Genomic DNA, 18,437 nt, shown 5'->3' with positions numbered 1-18,437 from the left:
TCTGGGCACATGCGCCGTGTGGCCATCGAGTGCCCCACACTGTCTGCAGTGCAATCGAGTAACTGAATTGAATCCGTTTAACACGTTGTAGGCTTTCACGATCAATAATATACACAATAAAGTTGTTGTTGTTGGGTTAGATCGCGTAAGTATAAATGTGTCGTTAACCCACCACTGCCCGACACAGCCAATTAGTAAGACTCGTCACGTGAACAAAACGTGCCATTTAGTTACTACTCCAGCACACCGGTGTGTTGGAGAGTAAACTTGGAACATTTACAATTTGAGTACTGTGATGTTTGCACTGATGATTACAACCACCTTCATCGGGCGATTTTCCTGTCCTGTCTCCTTTCCTCATGTCCGTCATGTCTTTCATAGTTGACCGTGTTATCATTCGTTCCGGCTTGTCTGTTCAGTCACATTTGTTCTCTAACTTGGACCATCATCCCAAATGTGACGTAAAGATATTATTTTGTATATCATTAGATGAACATTTTTTTAAGTTGATTCGTGCACAGACGATTCAGGGTATGTATCGTGAGCACGACGGTCAATCGCGATCAGTTAATCGTTACGAGTTTGGAAGTTAGGCTGCGTCGCAGACTGCCACACGCGAATTAGAAGTTTTTGTAAATAAGGAGAAGGGGCTTTAACATTGCAGTCAATGCACCTCTTACAGCACTGGCGTGATGTCACTGTATCGTTGATGTGTAAGTTTAATGTCACGGTGACATCACGAGAGTCCTAAATGACATAACCTGTCCACAATGTCACAGTCCGTGTGCCCTCGTGAACGAAGCTTTGACCCCATCAGACAGCCGAGGAGGGAACGCAGTCTCTTTGTTTGGGTTCAGCCCTCCTTTGAAGATGAGAACTTTATACGACTTCATTCGACCAAACCAGCCGCCCGCTGCAGGATTCGAGGCGTAGATGCGTGCCTGCATGCGGCAGCGTCTGCCACGTCTCTGAAAATGAGACCTGTGGAATGATACACTTTTAACTCCGAGGTCTGTTGGGTGTATTATCTGCCATTTGTCTAAATGTGTCAAGGGCAGGACGATGGTACATTTAGGGAATGCAGCTGATCATCCTGCCCGTGATGCACGTTTACAAAGTGTGCATCATAATTCATTTCAAGAATCAATCCCTTTTGCTGCCTAGCCTGCATTGTTTATTGCAGTTCAATTGCATTCAGTAGCTAGACAATGCTATGTAATGCATTAGCATTTTAATACAAATAACCATTATGTACGTATATCTAACAACGATTTGCAAGTGATGCCTGGTAAATGGCAAATATGCAACCATTAGTTTGAACAATGTCCCTTATGTCGACGAGGAAGGCAACCTCCAATGCCATTGCAGTTCACGAGGGAGTGTTTACTAACTTTCACGCGGTTGGGTGTTTTTTTTAACACCTGTGATCATTGTACATGTGGCCGCCCTACTCACATGCATATACAATATATCAAAAGATCAAGTAGTGGGAATCCATCTTTCCCATGGCAAGGGGTCAGTATCCCCATAGGACGAACATCGATACTACACAGCGTGTTAAAGTGGATTGATGTGACAATAATGGGAATGTTGACGCATACCAGGCTGCGTGTTGACACGCGAGGCATGTTAACGGACAACTTGAAAGCACAAGACATTTACCGATGTTCGTGGCACTGTTGCCTTATCTTGACTAGAGGCGGGGACCCGTGTGCCCTGCGGTGCTTCGCCACTGCCGCTGATGTTAATGTCCCTGTGATTGAAGTGATGGGATAGCACGGAGCGAGACCTTGTCTCATCACAAGCATCTCTTGCCTCATCATCACAAGCGGCCGCAGGCCATAGCGTCGGGAGGTTTCGTTTGTAAATGAACACCGGGGTGTATCCCCTCACTTCATCACTGGAATGTCAGTCAAGCGGGCTTTTGAAATTACCGTGTTTGTGTGTGTGTGCGTACGTGCGTGTGCAGTGGTACAGTCCGTTTCAGCTATACAGGGGGATTGTTGGGTTTTTGTTGGGGAGCGGTAGCGTGATGGTTGGCGCACTGCGCTACAAACCTGCCACCTCGAGTTTGATATCTGTTCACGACCAATAACAGTGGCGACGATTTCAACTGTTCCTCGGCCTCTACAAGGTCAACCCGGCTTTAAATGGGCAGCACCCAGTCTGATGTGTAAACATCGGCATTGGAGAAACAAAGGCAGCCTGACGTGGCTTTGGCCACCCACACTCCCTTCGTATGCCTTCATGGGCGCTGCTGAATCACTGTGCCAAACTAAGGCCAGGTATCCCCAGGCAATCTCCCATCCACGTGCTTTCGCAAACTTAGCTTTGCTTAGTTTCCGAAATCTGACGGGATCGGGCCGATCCAGTGTGCTTTGGGCCACAGGCATACCAGCATGCACTACCGTCGGCTGTGCAGTGCCGTTAGAGATCCGCTGACGTTGACATTGACGGCGCCCCGTCCTAACCTAACGTCTCGCACGGGAAAGCCAGTTGCAGCACAAGAGGTAAACAAGCAAACGGAGTCCTTTTTTAGCCAAGGTCCTCTGGGCCTCCCTTACCACAGAGATGCTGCTGTGTGGTGTGCTCAGCTCTGATCTTAAAAAGGACGTTCAAATTGAAGGTGAGCTAAGCAGGGCTGAGCCTGGATGTTGCTGGACTAGGTGGCCACTATGTGCTGATCCAGTTCCCATCAGCCCATGGGCCTTCATTGTGGGCTGTAGACGGAAGTGCAGGAAAATAGCCGTTGTAGTACTTCACTTTTGCGCGTCCACATCCACGCCCCTGGCTATCTCCAACCCGCAAATGGCTGAGGTGGTAAAGCATGATTAAATAACCCCCGCGGCTCCTAGACGAGTGAGGGTGGCCCCCCTTGTCTGGCAGTGGACCGACGGACGGGGCTGCACGTGCGCCGCTCGTGTCCAGGGACGGCTGCATCGCGTACGAGCTTTTTCGCTCGGTGCCTGTGCGTTGTCTATTGAGACTGAGCAAAATGCTAAAAATCACCTGCAAATTGCTCGATTGCCGATCACACGATGGCAACGGGGTCGCCCCCTGACCGCAAAACTGCTGCAGACTGCCGTCTGTGCAACACAGCCGGCGGCGCCTTGCTTCGCGATCGCCTTGCACCATTAAAAAATGTCGCGAACATCAGATGTAGAAATGTATTAGTATTACACTTCCACGGACTATGCTGCGTACGTTCGTTGAACTTCTTTCGCGTGCCGCACGTAGCCAACCGTGCCGATCGGAGGTGCAAAGCCGAGGTGAGGTTGCGTTGAATCCCTTGCTGGGAGGTGGGGCAGTGTGCATTCCGCCCTGTGGAGGGGAGAGCGCCCTGCTGCGTGTGTTCACGCTGCAGGAGGCAGTTATTGAATAACAACACATAGGGGGGAGGGTTGGATTTGTTTTACGAATCAGCCTAAGAAGGACTTGTAAGCAATGCCAGGCGACTGAACATAATTCTTGACAGAGTGGTGTTCTGGCTCTGGAGAGAATGTAACGGCCGAGGGGTCGCAAGTGCTGGCAAGCTGTCGCACGATGGAACTAGAGGTCAGGCAGCTCTGGCAACTCAGAGCGAGGCCGTGTGTGGACATTGGTGATAGCGTTGAGGGCCCTTAGAGGGCACCGTGCACTGTGGGTGAAGTCAGAGAAGCCTCACCTGTCGACTGGTGTAAAAATACCACCTTGGTATTTGCGTGCTGCCAATTAGCAGTCATCCCCTGTGGCCAGTGCCCCTCTCTCTGTTTCTCAATTGCACTCTCACTGTCCTTCCCTGAGGTGATTACCGCTTTCATTATTGCCATGAGGGATTTCTTAACAGCCGGGCGTGTGCTTAGCCCCGTGGCATGCGATCATTTAATCTCTACCCCAATCCACGTGCTGCTGCGCTGCTTTTGATCCTTGTACTTGGCACCGTCGCTGTGCGGCCTCTTCTGATCCATCTGCCGACCTCGGCGCTCGGATACCTCGCACCGTTGTCTCCGCCGTGCGGCCTTTGATCTGCGTCGATTAGCACGGCCCATCACACGCGCGCACATTGCGGGCGGGCACGGGCGCGGGCCGATCCCCCCCCCCGCGCCGCGCCGACGTTTGACCTCCGTGCGTGAACGCCGCAGTTGCTGCGGAGAGGCCCAGAGTGGAGCCGACTACGCCGGCGGGGGGCGATACGGCGGCAGCGGGGCCGGGAGACGACGACGAGCATCCCCCTGTCAAGACCGGAGCAGCGCAGGTGGAGGGCGCGGTGAGTGAGTGAGGCTCCCGCCAGTGGCGTGCGCGGCGCCGTGGACACGACTGGCTGGGGCACCGCCCGCTGCCTCGCGACGGAGGGCCGTGCGTCACTGCCCGGAATGCTTTTCCGCCGCTGAGGCGCGCGTCGCCATCAGCCCTTTCCACGCAAACGACCCTCAGGCTCGTGCGCACCTCCGCCTCTGTTGTTTGTGTTTCGCATTCCAGTTCTGACTTTAATTGCTCACAAGGGGGGCTTGAGAGTTTAACGGCGTTTCCAACAAGCGCGGTAAATAGCGGTCGGTCGTGTTGATTCCCAGGTGCATCAATGAGATTTATTCATCCACAAAACCGCGACTCTTTTGACCAAATTTAAGGAGTGCGTTGCATGTGTGTGAGGATACTGGATGGGATTAACACTCAAGAGTCCACACAGTTGGGCGAGGACCCACTTGTTGTACTGCCATATCAGCCCACCTCGCCGCGCAGCAGGCCCGGGAATTTCACAAATCGGTATCATCGATCAACCGCGGCATGCGCACCCACTCCTGGCTCGTGAAGAGAGAAAATATGTAACCATGTTACTGATATGGGCCGCAGGGTGGGGGCACAGTGGTAATAATCGTGCCTCACAACAAGAAGGGCCTGGGCTCTAATCCCAATGTGGGCGCCTTTCTGTGTGGAGTCTGTACGTTCTCCCTCTGTACTGCATGGGTTTCCTCTGGACTCCGTTTTCCTAACATAGCCAAAAATGTACAATGGTGATGATATTGGCCAAATATCCAATCGGTGAAAAATTAACTGCAAATTACTCAATTGAGATTACACTTGAGAACATGGCCTCTTCTAGCAACAACTTGGCTGGACCCTCCGAATAAGAGTCTTAAGACTTTGTTGGTTCAACAAGTGAAATAAATAATAATATAAAACTAGATGAGCGTTCCCATAGTGTTCACTTTGCCAGTCTGGGAAGAATTCTCCATTGCGAGAGCGGAGAGGGTCTCCCTCTGTCAGCGCTACTCATCGCTCGGGCCTTGTGTCAGGCTGTGCAGTGAAGGCTGCTCCGTTCTCCCTCCCCCCCAACGTGTGTTGCAGAGCGACGGGCGAGTGGGCCTCACCGGCCCGAAGGGGGACAAGGGAGATCCGGGGCCTCCTGGACCCCGCGGGCCCCCCGGCCCGCCAGGCCCTCCCAGCCCCGCCGCGAGTGTACGCGTCGACGCAGCGGCCGCCAAACCCGGCCTGCCGGGACCTGTTGGACCCGTGGGACCCCCCGGCCTGCCCGGGCCCGTCGGCAAGCCCGTGAGCGGCGCACGTCCGTGCAGCGCACGCAGCCTCCCACCGTGTTTTTCATTTTTTATACACGGGAGTTGCGCGGCCACGGCAACAATACGAAGATCCCACCAGTTCACCCCGTTCACCCCGTTCACTGTAGGGGCAAGGTGCTGTTCACGAGTCCACGTTCGGCCTGGCAAGGCGCGCGAGAGAGCCTTGTGGCCAGCACCCGCATCGGCCCACATTTGTCTCGCCAGTTGTCATGTTTACACACCAGATCGACTAGGCTGAGCTGGCCTCGAGGAGGCTCGGTACAGGTTCAGATGTCACTTGCCACTGGTGTGCATGACCTGGAAATGGAGCGATGTTTATGGGATTGTAGCACTCTGTGCAAAGCACTACAGCTTGATTGCATGCCTATGCACACAACAACACACACCCACACACATCACAATAACGCACACATAGTAGAACACGCACGAGCAACATAAACACACGTACATACCAATCCACACGATAACCCGTGCACCACGTCACAGCAGTGCACACAGAGCAAAACACATTCACCAAAATGTACACACTGCTCTGATCCAAATACACATACACACACGGCTCTGTTCTGAGTTCTGTTTTCCTCCCACAGCCAAACATGTACAAATCGTAACTGATGTTGACCAAACATCCTGATGGTGAAAACGTATTTGCAAATTACTCAACTGAGGTTACACCACCTCATCCAGCAAAGACTCGGCAGGAGCCTCCTGACAAAGTGTCTTGAGACTCAGAGCGAGGCTTCCCTGGTTAAACAACACGTGTAATACATAATCATATAGAAATATATACGTGCCCTCATAACGTTTGCTCTGGCAGATTGAGGAAAAGTCGAATACACACACACACCAATTAATGTACAGTTTATGCTTGAATGCATAATACCAGCGCACACTCCACGAACACGTGCGCACCAGTAAAGAAACGATATTGAACCTCTACGTACGGGCACAAGTGTGGGCAGGTGTGATTGATGAGGAGCAGGAATTCCCTTACTTTGTGCGTCACGACGGTGATGACGACGTCGATGACGACGACGATGATGTAATCACCTCGTTTGATTTTTCTCTTCCACTCAGGGCCTTGCGGGTAAAGGTGGTGCTAAAGTGAGTACGGGACATCCGCGTGCGCCTGCCATCCCTCAAATAGCACCGTGGCAAAAGGGGTTCTGTTAGAGTAGCAGTGGACCGCCCTCGCGTGCTCGCTTCTGCTCCATTCCGCACCTCCGGAGGAGCGAGAAGCAGGGAAGGGGTTTTGTTGGGTCGCTCGTGAGGTGAACAGCTATAGTACTAAACTATTTAAAAACTATTTTTTTATTCTACCAGGTAAGGCCCACTGAGCTATGTTGCTCTTTTTTCAGAAGCGACCTGGCCACAAATGACAGCTCAACGAAGTGGCTTTTCATGTGGAAATGTATAGCAGCCAAATACTCTTAACGCACATTTCTAATTGTGGACGTAAAAACCGGAGGACCCGGAGAAAGATCCATGCGGCCACGAGGAGAACATACAAACTCCAAATATACAGCAGGCTTCAGGGTCGAGATCGAACTCACGGCCTCTTGTATGCCAGGCAAGGGAGTTAACATATTGCCACCGTGGGATGTCCAGAGAAAACCATATAATAGGAGATCTTTATGACCATGTTAAAGCCCATTGAGACAAAACAGAATTATTTTATAATGGAGGCCGATACGTATGAACTATTTATTAACAGACAAGCAGAGAGAGCAACGGCAAGGCTGTGAGGGCAAGGCCATGGCATGGAGATAGCACATTCCCGCACCTCCGATTTGCATGGTTGGCTACATATGGTGCGAAAGAAGTTCAACACACATCATCATCACCACACTGCGCCTCCGATTAGCACGGTTTGCGACATACAGTGCGAAATAAGTTCAACATAGATACATCTAATTCTAGATTTGAAGCTTTCGTGACTGCAATGATTCATATTCTCAGGTTTTTTCGGTAAAGTCACGTAGGTAAAACATTAAAAGTAATGAAAGTAAAATAAAACAAAACAAAAATAAAATTCACGACGTTTCGGAGGCAACACAAGTCTCCGTCATCAGGTGGGACCGTCACAGCCAGATTAGCTGCATCAAGTGAAGCAATGATTCAAGATGTAATCCCTTATAAGCAAGTTGAAGGGGGGGAGGAGAGGGGGGGGGGAGTTCATCAGAATGTGGTAGCCAATGAATGGAAACGTATCGGGAGGGAGGGGGGTGGGAGGGGGAGGGAGCCAACAGAAAATTTGGCGACGGCTTGGACGCGGCTGCTGCGCACGCCAACACAATGGACAGAGAGGGGGGAGGGGAGGTCTGATACACATGATAGAACAAAGGAACGAAAATGCCCATGTTTATACCAATGCAGGCTGAAAAAATGAAGAGAGTACTGTTAAAAATAACTGGGGATGTTAACACTCGGTGAAGTAAATTAAAATAGTGCCTGTCAGATAAGATGGTCCAAAAAGTGTAATTAAGTCTTTTTTGCGTGGTTAATAACATCTTTCCAGTGATTACTGAGTTTGTACCCATCATCACGGTTGAAATTATGTCTGTGTTTGTATATTTGTATGGCTTCGTGTACAAACCTTTGATGGTAGCCAGGAGGCTTGCAGAGAACCTTGGTCTCGGAAAAGACAATTTCATGAGAGCCCGCCGAGTTGTAGCAATGATCGGCAACGGCCGAAGAATCAGTTCTGCCGTGTTTCAGATCTGACTTGTGCTCGCGGACACGATCAGCAACATGACGTTTTGTTTCTCCAATGTAGCAATCACCACAAATGCAACTCAATTTGTAGACTCCAGGATACTGTAAGTCAGGAACGACATCCTTCACAGATGGAATCAGATCACGGATTTTATGCACTGTGCTGAATCGGACTTGGATCTTATGTTTGTTTAGAATTTTGGAGATCTTTTTGGTCACGCCTGCTATGTATGGTAACGTGATAGTTTTGGTCGGAGTTTCTGTGTGGTGGGAGAGACCGCTTGGCGGATAATACTATCCGCCAAGCGGTCTCTCCCACCACACAGAAACAACCACATGAAACTCCGACCAAAACTATCACGTTACCATACATAGCAGGCGTGACCAAAAAGATCTCCAAAATTCTAAACAAACATAAGATCCAAGTCCGATTCAGCACAGTGCATAAAATCCGTGATCTGATTCCATCTGTGAAGGATGTCGTTCCTGACTTACAGTATCCTGGAGTCTACAAATTGAGTTGCATTTGTGGTGATTGCTACATTGGAGAAACAAAACGTCATGTTGCTGATCGTGTCCGCGAGCACAAGTCAGATCTGAAACACGGCAGAACTGATTCTTCGGCCGTTGCCGATCATTGCTACAACTCGGCGGGCTCTCATGAAATTGTCTTTTCCGAGACCAAGGTTCTCTGCAAGCCTCCTGGCTACCATCAAAGGTTTGTACACGAAGCCATACAAATATACAAACACAGACATAATTTCAACCGTGATGATGGGTACAAACTCAGTAATCACTGGAAAGATGTTATTAACCACGCAAAAAAGACTTAATTACACTTTTTGGACCATCTTATCTGACAGGCACTATTTTAATTTACTTCACCGAGTGTTAACATCCCCAGTTATTTTTAACAGTACTCTCTTCATTTTTTCAGCCTGCATTGGTATAAACATGGGCATTTTCGTTCCTTTGTTCTATCATGTGTATCAGACCTCCCCTCCCCCCTCTCTGTCCATTGTGTTGGCGTGCGCAGCAGCCGCGTCCAAGCCGTCGCCAAATTTTCTGTTGGCTCCCTCCCCCTCCCACCCCCCTCCCTCCCGATACGTTTCCATTCATTGGCTACCACATTCTGATGAACTCCCCCCCCCCTCTCCTCCCCCCCTTCAACTTGCTTATAAGGGATTACATCTTGAATCATTGCTTCACTTGATGCAGCTAATCTGGCTGTGACGGTCCCACCTGATGACGGAGACTTGTGTTGCCTCCGAAACGTCGTGAATTTTATTTTTGTTTTGTTTTATTTTACTTTCATTACTTTTAATGTTTTACCTACGTGACTTTACCGAAAAAACCTGAGAATATAAATACATCTTCCAACACCGCCTCCCCTTCCCATGCAGTCACGGCTACATCTCTGCTACCTCAATGCCTGGATACACAAGGCCCACTCGTCGGTGATTCGACACCTAGAATTGTTTTAATCACTTATTGTTTTTTTTGCGATTATTATTTTTACTAGTAAAGCCAATGCTCGTTGACCCAGGAAAACCTGACTGAGTCTCAGGACTCTGTTTTGGAAGAGTTTGTGAATTTTAGAGATGGAACGAGTGAAACATACGGATTAGTACAACGGGGAGAGCTGTTCCACATTGACACAGCAGCAGCAGCAGCACACAGTGACAAACCTCACATCATGCAGAGATAAATGAGAGGTTAATAGTATTATTATTTTAAGAAATGGTTTTTATATTCAAATATTAATATTTATCTCTTTTGGAAGCAGAGTAACAATGGGAGAAATGCCATCGTCAGGAACCGCTGATCGGTTTCTTCTGATCCGGGACGACAGCGGCTACAGCGCTGCTGCTGCCGTTGGCGTTGTTAATGGTGCCTGTGGCTGTTGGTTGCAGGGAGACCGAGGGTCACGAGGATTCCCTGGGGTCCAGGGAGAGTTGGGAGCGAAGGGGGACAAGGTGAGCCCCAGCACGTGCGCACGCCGGGGGTCATCCACCCGGGTCCAGGGGTCACTCGGCAAACGGGGGGGGGGGGGGGGGCGGGGTGGAGGTCAATCAGCTCAGCCTGGGATCACAGCCCAGGCTTTGAGTTTCACGGCTCGTGCTCCGCGTGGCGATGCGGTCGAACCTTGCCAGAGGTGCTGCTCTTCTCGTGACTTCACTCGCCGTGTGAGGTTTTGTGATTGAAAATGAAGCCTTCGAGGTGGCCGGGTGAGACCACCTCTGTTGGACAGCGCGCCGAGTGTCCAACGCCAACAGCCTCCCGAGAGATCTCTGGGCACACGCGCACGAGTTGTGTAAAAACACGCGAGGGGATTCTCGACACGGGCGCGCTACTCATCACAACGCTCGCACTGCTGAAGCAGAGTCGAGGGCAATGACTCTGACTGCCGGCCAGTGGAGATGAACGCTGCATCTGCGTTGTCGTTGTGCTTGACTTTTGGCACCAGCTCTCGCAGTGGAGAGTGTACATCAAGCAAAACTTTCAGGGGGAATGTAACGAGGAGTTTAATGAGAAGCTCGAAGAACAAACATGTGATCTTGAGCCGTACGATGGTGTCTAATCAGAGATAGTTTTTTTTCAATGTTCTGAGACACACGAGTGCTGCACTGCAATTCGTGGGGCTTGCTAGGCCTGCAGTGCTGACAGGGAGTGATCACTCCCCATGCCCTGTAATTACTCAGCACCCTGCAGGGGAGCATCAGGTGAGTGTTAAAGATGGTTCTCATTTTGAAAATTCCCCAGCAGCGTCGGCGCCAATTCCACTCAAACATTCACAATCCTGTGAAGAGAGCGCCGCTCGTGCAATCTGCTGTCGTGGAGCCTCGTGACGGTGATGCAGCTCCACCGCTTCTCCCTCGGCTGACTCTCCCTGCACGTGTTTGTTTCGTCACCAGGGCGACGCTGCTGTGGGCCTCCCGGGACCGCCGGGCCCTCCCGGACCGCCTGGGCCCCCCGCATCGAGGCACGGCGAAAAGGTGACGGAGCCCTCGCTCGGTCGTCGCACGCCACAGGACACGGATGATGCGCTCACAGCTGGCAACGTGTTTCCCGTTTGCAGTGCGCCGCGGAACACGTGGGCCGTGGCAGACGTGGGGGGGATTTTTGTCTTTGTCTAGGGCTGAGACTCGCCTGTTCCTCTAGCCGCAGGCCTCCAGGGACGCGTGGTGAAAGCACAGATTTTCTCAACAAAAGCGAAATGCGCTTTGATGGGTTCGCGCGTAGAGTGCTCCACTTCAATGGGCTGCTTCCTGCTGTGTTTGTGGACACTGCCAAGCCTGCTGTGGTCATGTTTCGTACAGCTTCATGCAAACACTGGCCTGTCCAGCAGCAGGGGAAAACACGCATTCCCACTGCCCCTGCAAGACGGTTTGCATGTCAGGTATTTGAGGTTTACCGAAGAAAGCTGTCGTAACCACGAAGCTAAGCACGCGTGTGCGCTTACGCGTCCTTTCCTTGCATTGCCGTAGAGCGCGCCTCTCCCGGTGCACATGCCCTGGTGAAGTCCCTGCTGCTTGGTGCTGAATGGTTGCTGTTGCTGTGTATGCGTGTGTGGGGAGTGGTAGTGCAGCGGTTAGAACGATGTGCTACGAACCCGGTGGCCCCGAGTTTGATTCCCGTTCATGGCCAACGCCAGTGACGATTATCTTAATCGGTCCTGGGCCTCCCCTAGGTCGACTCAGCCTCAGATGAATATCTGGTGCGGTGTGTAAACATCGCCACTGGGGAGACAGAGGTGGTCGGGCGAGGTGCTGGCCACCCACCCCCTTATGTGCCGTGCCGGCCTTCATAGGTGCTCGCTCCTACAATCTCTTCATGTTTATACGGGAGATCATTGTCCTTGTATGGGAAGTAGTAGACTATACTGGGGATCTTTGTCTTGGTTAGTATTGGAAGCAGTAGAAGTTTAATGCATTGAGATTGATGTTCCCTGGGTCTTATTTCTGCGAATGTACAACATCCTTGACAAATTGGTATTTAAATCTGTCATGAGCCTTTGCTTGACTCGGCTTTAAATTAATTTCTTCCGTGTAATTATTTGTTTTTAGAATCATACAACTTAACTGGGATTTGAAAAACGTCCCAAAACTGAAAATTACCTGCAAATTACTCAATTGGGATCGAACAGCAGCAGCAGAATCACCCCCCTGCTGCGGAAGCCTGGCAGGACCCTCCTGAACAAAGAGTCTCGAGACTCGGTGGGAATTTGCTCCGTAAATAAAAAGACGCGTGTGGGCACTGGGCCTGGAGAGGCTGAGAATCCCACTCCTTCATAATTACCAATTACCGTCCACTCTCCCCTCTCGGCCACAGAAGAGGGTTTCCACTTTTTCAAACGAAGAGCGATTATTGCTTCTTGTTCTTCCTCGCCTCGCCGGGTCCAGCTGCGGTCTCGGCGAACGCCTCTGCGTTGTGTTCCCCAGCTCGACGCGGCTCTATCGGCCACGCACCTCCAGATTAGCACAGTTGGTTGGGCTACGTACGGTGTGAAAGAAGTTCAACGTACGTACGTACGTATCCAGTGTAAACGTGCAGACGAACAAACAAATTAGAACAGCACCTGAAGAGTACGCGAGCGTAGAGAGATGCATGCTGGGAATTACATTGATGGACAGAAAGAAAGAGGAACACATAGATGAGAGAACAAATTCGCATGAGACATCACAATGACGGTTTAGGAAGTGAGCGGGCTTGGGCAGTACACTTCGATGGTTGATGACCGATGGACAAGACTTGTGACGGGAATGGCAATCGAAGTTCGGGATTGCATCTGAGAAGACGATCGCCGCCGAGAAGGAGCAATGAGATGAGGGAGTGAGGCAGTGAGATGGACTGTGACCTCGCTTGTCCAACTCGGGGTGGTGACTTACGTGGGGAGGATATCATCCAGCAGAGGATAGAACATAGCTGATGATGATGATCATGATGCTGGCACCACCACCACCACCCACTTATGTGATAGCGCTGGCCCTAACGGGCGCTTGCGAGCAGCAGCAGGAGCCAGCCCAGCTGTCTATTTGAAGTTAAAGCATCTGTGTATACATTGGGTGTGCACAGTAGATGTGGGCACAGGTGTGTGGTGTTTAAGTGTTTGGCTGTGTGTGTGTGTGAGTGCAGCGTGTGGCCACCGACTCCTCTCGTGTGCCGTTCCGGCCTTCATAGGTGCTCGCTAACAGCACACGCCCCATCAGTATGTTAAGGCTATATGGGGGATCTTTGTCTTTGTGTGCTTGCGCGTGTGCGTTGCGTGTACAGGCGGAAGGCTCTGGAGATGACGAGAATGATGATGAAGATGACATTGTTGACGGTACCACCAGGGTGAGCAGCTACCCACACAGCTACGCAGTACACTCAGGGTTTACAGTTTACAGAGGTAACAGATGTGACTACAGTTGTGTCTGAAGTTGTTACACAATGGGGCAGAGGCAATTAAAATTTAAAATAAATAATAAAATGCAAGTTATTATTTTGGTCTTTTAATTTTAAATTAGATTTTATTATTGGAATTTTCTATCTCCATGACTTTACCAAAAGAAGCAAGAATATGAATTCCTGCAGTCACGAAAGTTTTAAGTCAAAATCTTATTAGTTACACACAATGTAATGGGTATTGGGGCCAAACATCCCAATTTGAAAAATATCCTTGCAAATTACTCAATTGGGTTCACACAGCAGCAGCAGCATCGCTCAACTACTGTGAAAACTTGGCAGGACTCTCCTGAAAAAAGAGTTGGGGGGGGGGGATTCAGTGAGGATTGTCAAGGGCATGAAGGCAAATAAAATAAAGAACTTAAATGACGATATGAAAACAAGTAGCGATATCAACTCTCTGACGAAGAGCACATCAGTGCAAAGGGCGCAGGCTTTAAGCGTTTGTGATCAGCATTGCCACGGGAAACCCCGAAAGGTTTTCTCCGTGTGGCAAAGCTCGGCCGTGAATCGTGAAGAAGAGATCTGAAACACATGGTCCTCTGGGGCAGTTTGAACAGGCCCCGTGAGTTATCTCAATGGTCCATGACCTCGTGTCTCACCCGCGAGCGCTGTGCCGGAGCTGGTAATCCTCACCACCTGCCTTGTGATTTTTGTAAAAAGGCAGCTTAGTCTTCGTGTGTAGGTGTTGTTGCTGTCAAGAGCAGAACTGTGAACAATCTATCTTATGTATTTTTTTATGACTTTTCTTGACTTCAGCCCTTTGCTGTCTGGAGCAATCTAATGGCTAAATTTGGTTGTGAGAATTGTTCTTCAGCTCCACCGGTGAGTGGATGACGATATTATGGGCGCCACGGTAGTGAGATGTTCACTACTTCGCCTGGTATACAGGTGATCGTGGGTTCGATCCCGACCCTGACACCTGCTGTATATTTGGAGTTTGCGTGTTCTCTCCGTGGTCACGTGGATTTTTCTCTGGGTCCTCCTCCGGTTTTTCCCTCCACATTTAAAAACACGCGTTTAAGAGTATTTGGCTGTGATAATTTTCCACGCGATAAGCCACTTCGTTAGGCAATCATTTTGTGTGGCCAGGTCGCTTCTGAAAAAGAGCTACATTGCTCAGTGGGCCTTACCTGCTAAACTTAAAATTTGTTTAGTTTAGAGTGAGCTGAAACGCTAACAATTGGCGTGTTGCTAAACCGCTCGCGCACCATGTTACAATTCAATTTGTTCGGCTGTGCCGGGTGGTGGGAAACCTACATGCTACGTGACCTGTGGGGAGTCACTGGGACGGGTGCGCCGCCATGTACTTTGAATAGAGTTTAACCATTCTCTTGAGGTGCGTGAGATTTCTGGCTTCAGTCTCTCCCTCTCGTAGCTCCAAATCAAATTGCGTCTCTAGAGTCCGCCTACGGCCCTGGGCCGCCGACAGTTGCGATCACCTCCCGATTGCCCATGTGACCGAGAGAGGACACCTCTGGCTATGGTCCCGTCTCGAGAGGCGTCAGCTGGTTGGCACAAGGGGTCAGGGCACCGAGCCGGCACCGATGAGTTGCCTGGGGTTGAACCCAGGTGGCCGTCCTCCCCCCCTCATTGATCATTTCAACCGGGTCATCAATGACCGCGCAAGAAGCCATCACGTGAAAAATCTGATTTAAAAACAATTAGTTTTTACTGCCATATGGCAAGTATTTCGACAGCAGAGCGCATGGAGAAACTGCAGTGCCATCCACGTGTGGATAACAAGCCACTTGAGGGGATCTCAGATGTAGTTCTGTGACATCTACCCCCACGGACTCCGTCTAACACGGGGTGGATCATAGTTCTGCGACGGTTCCCAGGGACACTTTGTGTCGGGTGACGCGATGCTGAGAGCACAGTTGTAACAGAATTGGGAGATACACATATATTCGTTTTCTTAAATGAAAAATAATAAAGTCCCGTCGCATGGATTGCTCGCGCTGTCGCGTGTTCCGTTTCCCAGGGCGGCTCGCGTGTGCCTGGGCCCCCTGGCCCCCCCGGTCCTCCTGGGCCCCCAGGCCTCCCAGGGATTCCCGGGCAGCCAGGAAGCGCGGGAGAGGGAGGCCAAGCACAGGGAGGCAGCGGCGAGGCGGTGAGCTGCCCGGCCTGCGCCCCAACTGATGCTCACTTCCCAACGCTGTCGTTTGATAATCATGTGCAAAATATAGTCAGGTCCTGCAATGTTCATATCAGGGCACTACAACACATTCAACCACTATTGAGTCGTGGCATAGCCAAGACAGTAGCGTGTAGCATAGTATCGGCGAGGCTCGATTATTGCAACTTACTACTCTACGGGACGTCTGGCAAAAAACACGACCAAGCTGCAGCGCGTGCAGAATTCTCTGGCACGTGTCGTGACGAGCACTGCAAGATCACGATCATGTCCATCCAGTGCTAGCCGAGCTGCATTGGCTTCCAGTTGTCAAACGAAATACATTGAGGTCGCGCTCATTACACACAAAGTGCTTGCCACAGATGAACACCAATTCCTTGCTGATTCCGCAAGGAGCATAAACCATCACGAGAACTCCAGTCATCCTCGCGGCAGCTTTTGGATAGCCATCGAACAAGGACGGTCACTGCGTCGCGCGCTTTAAGATGCAAGTTTGCAGCCGAATGCTCTTCCTTCCGATATTGAAAGCCACTGCACTTTCAAATGTAGATTGAAAACTCATTTCTTTTGAATTGCTTTCTGTGTTTAGTTTGTCCTCCCACACCTCCGATGAGTCCAGTTGAGCCAAGTGTTATTAGCGAGCACCTGTAACGGCAAGAATGGTACAGATGGGGGTGGGTGGCCAGCACCACGCTTGACCATCTTTGTCTCCCCAGTGGCGATGTTTACACACCACACCAGGTACTCATTTGACCTAGGGGAGGCCTAGGTCCGGTTCAGATATTTGTCACCGATGTTGGTCGTGAGCAGGAATCGAACTCAGGCTCGCTGGGTTCGTAGCGCAGCGTAGCGCTAATCGCCGCACTACCGCTCGCCACATACAGGACGCACGCTCGCTCACATGGCACACCTTATCTTCACTCTCATATGCAAACAGCCTTGCACGTGACGTGTGTGGCAATCACTTTAGTGTGTAATGAGAGCGAATTAATGAGCAATGTCAGATATGAGAGTGATCGCGTGCTCTGTATTGTCCCATGCGCTGTAGGGTTCTTCAGGCATCCCAGGCCGCATGGGCCTCCCAGGATCCGATGGGCCTCCTGGTCAGAAGGTCGGTTTTGGGGTGGGCGGTCACTCGATGTTAATGAGATCTGAGGCTCCGGGTCAGCGCAGCTTCCCAGCGCACTTCACCATGGCTCTGACGTCCGTCTGGCTGCGCGGCTCCCTGCGACCCCCCTCTTTCCCCTCCCCCCACCCCCCGTGAATGATTCTCACCACAGCAGAGCGATCCCCACCCTGACAGGCAGGGGTTAGAGTACACGGCCGCCTCTCGGATAAAGACATTCTACTAGCAGGACAACGGGTCACCTCGTTCGTCTGCTCCACGCACATTATACTTAGAACTATCGCGGTTATCATAATAACCGTGATAATTGTTACGTGTTTATATGCACAAGAGTAAAATGTTTAGGAACAGTCTGGCGTCATGAAAACAACTACAATACCTTGTGAGCCACATCACAACACATGCGTTGTCTGCCTGATTTAGACATCCACATGAACATCGAAAAGTGTGGCGTTTTAAACTCCACAGGGTTAAAGAAACACAGCCAGTGTGCCCTGGTTTCACCTCTGTCAGAGATCATCGGTACAATATAATAATGCAGCATTGTTGACGACCATACTGCTTGTTGAAGAAACTAAACTAAAAACTATATTTATTTTACCAGGTAAGGCCCACTGAGCTATTTAGCTCTCTTTCAGAAGCGACCTGTCCACAAATGAAAGCTCAAAGAAGTGGTTTATCACATGGGAATCTCTAGCGGCCAAATACTATAAACGCGTGACGTTGATTGTAAATGTGGAGGGAAAAACCGGAGGACCCAGAAAAGAATCCACGCGACCACGGGGAGAGAGACACGCAAACTCCAAGTATACAGGCGTCAGGGTCGAGATCGAACCCACGACCTCCTATTTGCCAGGCGAGGTAGTTAACATCTCCTAGCCACCATGGTGAGATGAAGCGCATCTTTTGGTGCAATAGGATGACAAGCTGGTGTGAGTGTGTCCCACTTGATCTGAGTTCTTAAACACCGGTCTAGACATTGCCCTCTTGAGCCTCACACAGTGGAAGTTGTCAGGGGTTTAGGCTGAGAGCTCATCTTAAAACAGTCTTTCAGATGAGAGTCATCATTTCACCCCTGTGTAAAACACATCAGAATGCAGAGCTTCTGTGATTTCAAGCAGACATTTACCTGGGATGTGGTTTAGTTGGGAGTAACATAGGCTCTTTATCCCTCTAGCACAGTAACATGAGTACCAGCTAGTAGCATATAAATAGGCTGATCCTTGCCATAGGAATGGGGAATTTTCGCAGTTGAGTGCAGCCAAAAAGAATTTGGTCTTGAAGAAATTTCACTAACAAAAAATGTGATGTGAAAATCTATATGTTTTGTGACAAGGCCATGAGTAGAATTTTTTAATCCATTTATGAAACGCTGGTATTTCCCACCAAAAGTATTCAGACACTGCCACACTGGCAATGTGTAACTCCAAGCCCCTTGACTTCAAAGGTGACCTGG

General features: G+C 50.3%; 1 protein-coding gene across 8 annotated transcripts in view; it reads left to right on the top strand.

The window, feature by feature from the left end:
• LOC144944131 (uncharacterized) overlaps positions 1-18,437 on the top strand; it is a 290,632-nt gene that overhangs the window by 223,448 nt on the left and 48,747 nt on the right. For all 8 annotated transcript variants that reach the window (XM_078872236.1, XM_078872237.1, XM_078872233.1 and 5 more), the window contains 8 exons: positions 4,122-4,246; positions 5,326-5,529; positions 6,633-6,659; positions 10,184-10,246; positions 11,186-11,266; positions 13,545-13,607; positions 15,703-15,831; positions 16,904-16,966. In XM_078872236.1, the coding sequence (XP_078728362.1) occupies positions 4,122-4,246; positions 5,326-5,529; positions 6,633-6,659; positions 10,184-10,246; positions 11,186-11,266; positions 13,545-13,607; positions 15,703-15,831; positions 16,904-16,966 (755 nt within the window). The remainder of the gene's footprint in view (positions 1-4,121; positions 4,247-5,325; positions 5,530-6,632; positions 6,660-10,183; positions 10,247-11,185; positions 11,267-13,544; positions 13,608-15,702; positions 15,832-16,903; positions 16,967-18,437) is intronic.

The sequence above is a fragment of the Lampetra fluviatilis genome, chromosome 2 (genome assembly GCF_964198595.1).
Source record: "Lampetra fluviatilis chromosome 2, kcLamFluv1.1, whole genome shotgun sequence".
Lineage (NCBI taxonomy): Eukaryota > Metazoa > Chordata > Hyperoartia > Petromyzontiformes > Petromyzontidae > Lampetra > Lampetra fluviatilis.
This window is presented reverse-complemented; position numbering and strand designations above follow the sequence as displayed.